Source organism: Mauremys reevesii, linkage group 9, assembly GCF_016161935.1.
Source record: "Mauremys reevesii isolate NIE-2019 linkage group 9, ASM1616193v1, whole genome shotgun sequence".
NCBI classification, from domain to species: domain Eukaryota; kingdom Metazoa; phylum Chordata; order Testudines; family Geoemydidae; genus Mauremys; species Mauremys reevesii.
In genome coordinates, this window is record NC_052631.1 from 56,509,502 (window position 1) to 56,518,860 (window position 9,359).

Here is a 9,359-nt window from a genome sequence, read left to right on the forward strand (position 1 = left end):
TCTCTGGCTATGAGTCCTCTCTTGTATTAACAATTCTGTAAGCATACACAATCTCTTTCCGGTGCGTTTTTAGTCAAATATGGCTCTGCAAATATGAATTGTATATTTGAAACAAACTGGGTGTGAAAAACCTATAAGAATAAATGTGTGAAGGTTTTTCTCATTGAAAACAGTTTCAGCTTAGCAGTTGGAACATTTCACAAATGAAGTTTAAAGATCAGACACACAGAACACAATGACCCAACTTTTCCTTTGTCCCTGAGAAATGACAGAGACTGGAGAAAACTCATGCACCTACCAAATATATTTCCAACTGTATAAAAAGAAAATCCACAACAAACATATCAGTAAAGACTGGTCTTCTTCATGATCCTCAGGAATTCCTGCTCATTCACTTCCCCATCTCCATCTCGATCTGCTTCATCAATCATTTCCTGCATGATGTTAAGGATTCAGAGACCAAATTAGATGGGTCCATTAAGGTATATCAGGGAAGGGAGGGAAATGGAATAAAAAGAACACAGGATTTTATTACAGCAAATTTCACATCCAATCTATTCAAAAGCAGTTGTTATGCTACTATACACACTGTGTGGTACAGAAACTATCCTGGAAGAAAACAACAGATCCTGCTGTATTGCATCTTTGTAACTCCAGAGTACTGCAATTTCACTGAAGACATTGGAGTTACCTGGGATTTACAAAAGTGTAACTGTAAGTAGGATCCATCCGGCCATATACACTCAACACAGTCTTGGCCTTTAGAACCTATTTCAGACACAGATATTCATAAACTCTTTAACTTTATTTTTTGTAGTAGTGCACATGGAAAGGACTTTGATTTAAGATGCAGAAGGACAGCACAACATTCACTTAATACATTACAATGTCTGCACTGGGCAAGAGCTCCCATTGTGGTGTGGATCTTTAACTTGCACTCTTTAGTCCCAGAGTAGTGCCATTTGAGCAAGAATGACACCAGCAGAGTACAGGAAATAGGAGGGAGTGGGAAAGGAAAGGGCAGCAGGAAATGGAGATAATTTAAGTAAAACTCAGCACTTTCTGTTGTTACAAAGATAATTTACAAATTTACCTGCTTGCATCCAGGGCAAGAGTGGGTTTAAATAACTTTTACATCCCATCCCTGATCCTGGTGCCTGTGGTGTGCCTCTTCCACATAAGCCAGAGCAGCCACACGATTGTGCTGGCTAAGAATAGCCCCCACAGAGCCATAACACGAACCAGGGTTTGTAGGCACACAGCAGCACTCTGGACACATTCCCTTGCCCTACCATCCCCATGCCTTGAAGACTGAGAGGGTTTTAACACAGAACCAGTTATTCCACCAAGGAATTTCCCCACACAAGGGAAATCCTCAAGTACTTGGTTAGGGCAGTCTTACGGACCTTTTGCACTACCAAGCAATGCAAAGGGAATATGTCGGGGACTGGGGATCTGGTCTATGGAGTGTGAAAGAACAAAAGATCTAGCGGGTCACCAACGTTGTTAGATATTCGGCTGCGTGTGTGTTTTTCCTGTGCGCTGTCCCAGCTTTGTGCAGACCTTGAGCAAACCGCCCAATGACCACAAGATCTGTTTAGGAATGAAGACACACAGCTAGGTTTATTGTTGATGAAGCACAGTAATAGCACCTGGCAGACTCTACGAGGATACTAAGACACATATGCCCAGGACAATGGATGCAGCTTAGTTAGTGGCAGGACTTTTCACTGCCCCTTAGGCTGGCCAAAGACACTTCCTCGGAGACTTAATTTTATACGTTAGTATAAACAAGTTACGTATTGCCCCTCTGACGTGGTTAGTTAGCACCCTCTGACGTAGCCAGTTACCACCCATCACCTTATACATTTTTATTCATTACACTGTTATTCTGACCCTATTTTTAGGAGGGTCAATGTGTCCCTGTTATCTTTGGGGAATGTTTTTGTACCATCTTTAATACTGAAATGCTCTGGTACCACTCTTCTAAAATGAGTTTGCATAAGTACTTTGTGCCTACCACTTCTTAGAAATGTGTGTTTTGTGCAATATTAGTCTTGTTCTTGCCAAATTCTGTAACTGTGCAAGCAGGCAAAGCCTGATGTTTGCTCACAGCCTAACTTTGCTTTATATCAGCAAAGCTTGCCCACTACTTTAGTTCAGGCCTGTCAAACACACAGCGAAGGGTAGCATAAAATTTCTCCTTTACCTCTAAGGGGTTAAAAAGTTCAAATAACCTGGTTGACACCTGACCAAAAGGACCAATAAGGGAAGAAGATCCTTTCAAATCTGTATGTGTGTGGGGGGGTTTTTTGTTGGTGCTCTCTTTGTGGGTTCTCTCTCGGACAGAGAGGGACCAGGGCAAGAAAAAAAATCTCCTAAAACCCTACCTGAAATAAGGATCTAAGATTACAAATTGTAAGTAATAGCAAGGAAATGCGTTAGATTATCTTTTGTTTTATCTTATGAATTTTCCCTATTCTAAGAGGTAATTTTATTCCTGTTTTGTAACTGAGAAGCAGAATCAAAGGGGAATCCTCTGGGTTTTAAATCTTTTTATTTACCCTGTAAAGTTATCTTCCATTCTGATTTTGCAGGTGTGATTCTTTTACCTTTTTTTTTTTTTTAAATAAAATTCTTCTTTTAAGAACCTGGTTGATTTTCAGAGTCCTAAAAACCAGGGATTTGGTCTGTGCTCACTTTGTTAACTTAACTGTTGGTATATTATTCTCAAGCGCCCCCCCCACCCCGCCCAGGAAAGGGGATGAAGAGGCTTGGGGGGATATTTTTTTTGAAGGGCGGGGAGAAATAGGGCTCCAAGTGGCCCATGCCTGAATGTTTGTTTAAATCACATGGTGGTGGCAGTAATACCATCCAAGAACAAGGAAAGGAATTTGTGCCTTGGGGAAGTTTTAACTTAAGATGGTGGAATATAAATTTAGGGGGGTCTTTCATGTGGGTCCCCACATCTGTACCCCAGAGTTCAGAGTGGGGAGGGCTTATATTTTAGGCTCTTTCCACTACATTGTACACCCATCTCTTTAAAAAGAGCATATTCAAGGCCCCATGTACTGTGTGACAAACTAAACCAGAACTCTGTTGCAAAACTTCTGGATTCTGTGGCACTCTAGTGCAGCAGACTGGTGATTTTGCAGCAGTTTCACTTAAGTTAAAAAATGAAAGTTAATGAATTAAATCTGAGTGGAGTAATACAATCAGTGACTACTGTGACATTGCAGTCTATATGGTTTTATAAAAATATGCTAAAGAGTGAATATAATGTAACTGGAATATGCTTCATGCAAAAGGTCTCTTCTAAGGCATCATTACAAAGCTTATAATCTACTGAGTGTGATCATCCTATTTGTATAAATGTACCACTTTTGTATCTGAAACTAGAAATATGAAATATAACTGAGGTCCTATTGTAATTGTGCAAAGTGTGGGCCATTAATGGTGGTTTGGAATCTTGATGACTCCCATTAACCAGGACAATTGTCTGCAGATGGGTGTGTTTTACCTGTAAGTCTTCCTGTACACGTGTGCTGGCAAGTGGGCAATGAAGTCTTGCAGTGACATGTGATCATTTCACCTGAACTGGAATCCATCTCTAACCTGGTGTCTTTCCATTGAGAAGGAGGGGGTGGGAACCCAGAGAGGGGCAAAGGATTCCCGCCTTATGCAAAAGATATATAAAGGGATGGAACAGAACAAAGAGAGGGAAGGAGCCATCATGAAGAATCCCCTTGCTACCACCTGAGCTGGAACAAGAGCTGTACCAGGGGAAAGAATTATGCCCGGGCCTAGAAGGTGTCCAGTCTGAGATAGGAGGGGAAAAAAAAAAAAGTACTGAAGCATCTCTGAGGGTGAGATTATCAGTATTCAGTTTGATTAGACATAGATTTGCACATTTTATTTTATTTTGCTTGGTGACTTACTTTGTTCTGTCTGTTACTACTTGGAACCACTTAAATCCTACTTTATGTATCTAATAAAAATCACATTTTACTTAATAATTAACTCAGAGTATGTATTAATACCTAGGGGAGCAAACAACTGTGCATCTCTCTCTATCAGTGTTATAGACGGCAAACAATTTATGAGTTTACCCTGCATAAGCTTTATACAGGGTAAAACGGATTTATTTGGGTTTAGACCCCATTGGGAGTTGGGCATCTGAGTGTTAAAGACAGGAACACTTCTGTTAGCTGCTTTCAGGTAAACTCGCAGCTTTGAGGCAAGTAATTCAGACCCTTGGTCTTTGTTAGAGCAGACGGGAGTGTCTGGCTCAGCAAGACAAGGTGCTGAGGCCCCGAGCTGGCAGAGAAGGCAGGGGTAGAAGTAGTCTTGGCACATCAGGTGGCAGCTCTCAAGGGGGGTTCTGTGATCCAATCCAACCTGTCACAACTACTATGTACACAACATACGTGGGCAAAAATCATACAAGGGACAAACCTGTAGCTCCTCATCTGTGAGATTTTCCCCAAGTTCCTTGGCCACACGTTTAAGGTTTTTGAAAGAGATTTTGCCAGTTTCATCATCATCAAACAGTTTGAAGGCTTTTAGAATCTCCTCTTTGGAATCTTTTTCAGCCTTAAAGAAGTAAACAACATACCAGTTCATAGCCAAAAACTTTGTTAACTTGTAGTTAAGTCTAAGAGTATATATCAATAACTTAAGTGTAAAATTGTAGTTATCAAAATAAACATTAGAAACACAGGAAACTCAGATAAGATTCAATATAAACCCAATTATTATAAATTATGCAAATAGTGAGTGAAAGCACTTAGCGAGCCTTAATTTTGCCAATGTAATGATGTTCTCTGAATGTCACTTTTCTGTTCCTTTCATGTCTAGGACCAGATCTTTGCATGATTAAAGTTTTGCAGCATCAAGCTTCTACACTGTCAAATATGCTATTTTGTTATCAATGAGTTTTTCTAAGAATTTTTAGGTACAGTACATAGATCATGGCAGTAGAGATCTTAAATTTGGAAAAACATTGCACTGGCATAATGACTATCACTGTCATCCTCAACTTACCAAAACTTATCACAGCTTCTCTTCTTGGTGGCCAATGTTTTTCTTCTCTTGTGTGGTTTTGATATTAGTTTCTCTCCACACCCTTCTTTTTAAGCAATCTTATCAGAGAGAAAGATCTTAAAGACACCACCAACTATGATGGGATGGTTCCTATTCGCAACCACAACTTTTGTACATGTGGTTGCTAAGATTAGGCAGGGAAGTTTTGCGTCCTTTCAATTCCCACTGAAGTCAACAGGAATTGAAAAGCATTCAGCAACTTGCAAAGTTGGTTTCATTGTAACTGTCCCAATTTACATACCATCTTCTGAGTCATCACCACCAGAAAGTCATTGAAGCTGATCTTTCCTGTTCCTTCCTTATCAATGTCTGATATCATTTTCTTGATCTCTTCTTTTTTGGGTTCAAACCCTAGTGCTCTCATGGCCACCTGCAAACAATGAAAAAAGATTAGCTCCTCAGTGGGCAATGGAAATAGAAGTACGAAAGAAAAAAAAGTTAAACTATGTCACACTGTGGTTAAATTAGGTATTTTTTCCTCAAGGCAAACAGCAAGGTCGAAGAGCAGGTGATGGAAAAATGGTCTCCTAATAACACTTAGCAACCTGGAGAGAGCTGAATGCCTTTACAGTAACTCCTTCGGCTTGTATAGGAGCTCTCTAGACATGCTCTGGAAAATATCTAGTCAGTACTAGCAAGGAAGTGGAGTCAGTAAAGGGGAAAATTAATGGAAGAGAGAAGTTCTTGGTGTTCTGCAGACCCTCTTTCCCCCATAAGAAAAAAGCCAAAGATGTAAGACTCATCACCCATGCCACATAAGAAATTGTTCCCCCTGATCCTCAGGTCTTTAACCTTATTCATTTGATCTTTAGCATTCTAAGTCACTTTTTGAGGTCTGGGTTTTCCCTCTTTCTGGCTTAGAACTCGGACACCCACTCAGAGGATAAGTGTTCTGGTTAGGTGAAAGGTTTGGGAAAACAAATAGAACAGAGCTAAAAGACCACCTTTTCTCTATGGGAAATCAAGTGTGGATGGGGTACAGGAAAATGCAGAGAGCTCTCCTATTCTACTGGTCAAAGGGTCACTACATTACTATGTGGACACTACATTCAGAATGAGGAACCTCAGATATACAGACTTCCTGGAGCTTCTAGGGAGGTAATTGGAGGGAAAAGAAAGGTCACAGCCTTCAAGGAACGTGACCCCATGGGAGAAGATCCCATCATGTCTAGTACTGTACTGAACTCCAATCTACTGTGCTCCTCAAGTCAACCAGCACTTAAGCCCAGGGGGAGTTTGCGTTTACACCTTGACATAAACCTTCAGAAGAAAGTCTAAAACAGCTGGGATTCTGGTTCCTCTACAAATCTCCTTTAAAAAAGCTGAATAGTTGGTTTTGTCCATCATGTACATAGAAGTTGCTTCAGCCCCTGCCACATTCCACTGACATAATGGAAATTTCTCTCAAAGAGTGTAGAAAAAACACTTAGAATCCCCTCAGCATATTTGAGAGTTTCCTCACCCCTCCACACACTGCTTTTACATTCCCTGGTGAAGAGACAAATGGCAGACTTGAAAGTTGTTTTTTTTGTTATGGAAGTATACTTATCTTAGGTTGGACATTAGGAAAAACTTTTTCACTAGTAGAGTGGTGAAGAACTGGAATGGGTTACCTAGGGAGGTAGTGGAATCTCCTTCCTTAGAGGTTTTTAAGGTCAGGCTTGACAAAGCCCTGGCTGGGATGATTTAGTTGGTTTTGGTCCTGCTTTGAGCAGGGGGTTGGACTAGATGACCTTCTGAGGTCCCTTCCAACCCTGATAGTCTATGATTCTATGATCTCATAGAACTGGAAGGAACCTTGAAAGGTCATTGAGTCCAGTCCCCTGCCTTCAGAGCAGGACCAAGCACCATCTCTGACAGATTTTTTTTATTTTTTTGTGTGCCCCAGATCCCTAAATCAAAGACTGAACTCACAACCCTGGGTTTAGCAGGCCAATGCTCAAACCCTTGAGCTATCCCTCCTGCCATGAGGTTGCCTTTCTGCATGGCCCTCTGAGTGTGGCAGGGTTTAAACTGGAGAAGCAGAAGAGGGAGCTGTAGAAAGCAGGAAAATCCTAGACAGGGTTAATCCTCCCTAGCAGAATGAGTGAGGTGGAAGCCCCAAATATCTGCTCTGTCACAGAGACACAGAAATGATGACACTGGCATGTTCTTTAACAATGGCTTTCATAATGGTATGAGCCTAAGGTGGCTTTCATAATAACCAAAAACCTTTGACCTTCTACCAACACATACAAAGCTCATGACATCCTAGAACTACAATCCAGAGTGTGTTTTTGCCAACCCAGCTCCAAAGAGACCCATGGGAGAAGGGGACAGCACAAAGAGCGACAGATGGCGGTTGTGTGGGGATGCAGCGGCTTTGTGTTGTAAAGGGATCAACCCTCCTCTGCCCCAGCTTAAATTAGTTTAGGTCTCTATACGGCTAGGTCCTTTTTCTCTTTAACATTGAGTTTAATCTTGCCTTTAGCTCCTTAACATCTATGTTCCCAGTGCCATCGGTATCAAACAGATCAAAAGCCTCTCGGATCTCCTGCTTCTGGTCTTCAGTTAGTTCAAGTTTAGGACCTGTCTTCTTCCTCTGGGCTACTGCCCCTAAAGTAGATTTCTTGAAGCTGGAAGCCTTGAAATATTAACAGAAGAGCAGAGACTAGAATTAGATTCCCAAAGTAGGCAGACAAGACTCTCAGTGTCAGGGGAGAACAATCCGGAATGAAATCAAAAGCTTCCATTCTCAGCAACCCTTGTGATTTCCAGAGAAGCCAGAGAACAATAGACACTTGTGGCCACACAAAAATGTAAAAAGCTGCCCTTTTAAAGGACAGAGGTATGGCTTGTGAAGACAGAAGGCTCCAGCCTGAAGGTGTAACTTGCAGGGATGATAGATCCCTGCATATTATGCTCCATCTATATTTGTATGTAAGTGCATTGAAATTGAGACAGTGCAATGTATGCTGAGACTGGTAATTTTTGCAGGGTACAGCGAATCAGGGCAGCCCCTAAGCCCAGCACTTTGGGGGGCCCCACACTTTGGGGGACCCCACAGCAGCTGCCACGAATCACCATACCCTAGGGACAGCTCTGTGTGTCGTGCGGGGGGGGGGAGGAGGAGGGGTGCTAGGCCAGCCTGGGCTGTGTGTGATTAGGGTGTGGGGGGCCAGGCTAGCACCAGCAGCAAAGGTCAGGCCTGCACTCACCAGCGGGAAGCGGCAGCAGTGACCCCAACCCTCCCCACCAGCTCCCGGTGTTGCTCAGAGGAGGGGGCGGAAGCCAGAAAAAGGCAAGGCAGGGGTGGAGCAGGGGAAGGAAGAGGCAGGTGGGGGCTTAAAGGAAAGGGTGAAGTAGGGGTGGGGTCTGGGATGGAGTGGGGGGGGTAGTCCGAGGCCCCACACACCCCTAGCGACAGCCCTGGCTACATGGTTGGGATCAAGATGATACAGTGCACACCAGAATATGTTTGCAAGCCACGCAGCTGGGACCAGCACCATGTAGCACACACTAGGGCCTGTCGCCTACCTAGGTCATGCCACTTAGATCAACTGGAGCAACACACTGTGGCAGTGTAGCCTAATAAATTAGCACTGAACCAGTCTCAGAAGACCTGGTTCTAATCCCAGCACCTTTATTAGCCTGCAGAGGGACCTTCAGTAAGTAATGTCCCTGCACTGTGCCTCAGTTTCCCCACCTGTAAAATGGGGATAATGCTACCACCCTCCTTTGTAATGTACTTTGACATTGACAAAATGTGGTGGTGTTATTATGGCGGGGTGGGAGGAGGACACGCGCATGTGGGGCCTGCAGCCCCCTTGGAAGCGCCACTACAGCACGGGCAAGGATGCAGCTAGGAACTCGGTACCTGCCACGCCAGCCCGGACCCAGCCCCAGGGCTGCCTCCCGCGGGGCGGTGACCACCCCAGGGCCCACTGCCCCAGCCGCTGTGTGGGGCTGGGGTTGCTAAATCCCTGGACAGCCTTCGGGGCCTACTGCCGCTGCACTACACTGCGGTCACTCCCGCAAGCAGCCGGCCTAGCCCGCGCCACGCCGTGTTGTGCGTCCCGCCTCGCCCCCCTCACCATCCCGCAGGCCGGTACCGCGGGAGCAGCGCCTCCGCTCCGGACAGAAAAAAGGGGGCGGGCCCAGTATCAACGGCAGCCTTCCCCGTAAGCCAATAGTTCTATCTTGGTGCCATAGCAACCACGTTTTCCATTGATTAAAGGCCTAGCTCTGGAGACCCGCTCCTATGCCGATTGGTCAAG

At 43.9% G+C, this 9,359-nt stretch overlaps 1 protein-coding gene across 1 annotated transcript; it reads right to left on the reverse strand.

Moving 5' to 3' along the window:
• Nucleotides 1-286: 286 nt before the first annotated feature.
• CETN2 (centrin 2) lies at nucleotides 287-9,344 on the reverse strand. Its single transcript, XM_039488899.1, has 5 exons — nucleotides 9,177-9,344; nucleotides 7,568-7,726; nucleotides 5,345-5,473; nucleotides 4,456-4,593; nucleotides 287-434 (listed from the first exon to the last, which is right to left on the reverse strand). The coding sequence occupies exons 1-5, from the start codon at nucleotides 9,177-9,179 to the stop codon at nucleotides 345-347; spliced, it is 519 nt and encodes a 172-aa protein (XP_039344833.1). The 5' UTR covers nucleotides 9,180-9,344; the 3' UTR covers nucleotides 287-344.
• Nucleotides 9,345-9,359: the final 15 nt, after the last annotated feature.

What these genes read in the sequence shown, in the direction of transcription:
- CETN2 (XM_039488899.1), bottom strand. An exon ending in TAGATGTTAAGGAGCTAAAG is followed by an intron (nt 5,474 to 7,567) that starts GCAAGATTAAAC and finishes CATTGTTTGCAG; the next exon opens with GTGGCCATGAGAGCACTAGG. An exon ending in TCACAGATGAGGAGCTACAG is followed by an intron (nt 435 to 4,455) that starts GTTTGTCCCTTG and finishes AACATCATGCAG; the next exon opens with GAAATGATTGATGAAGCAGA.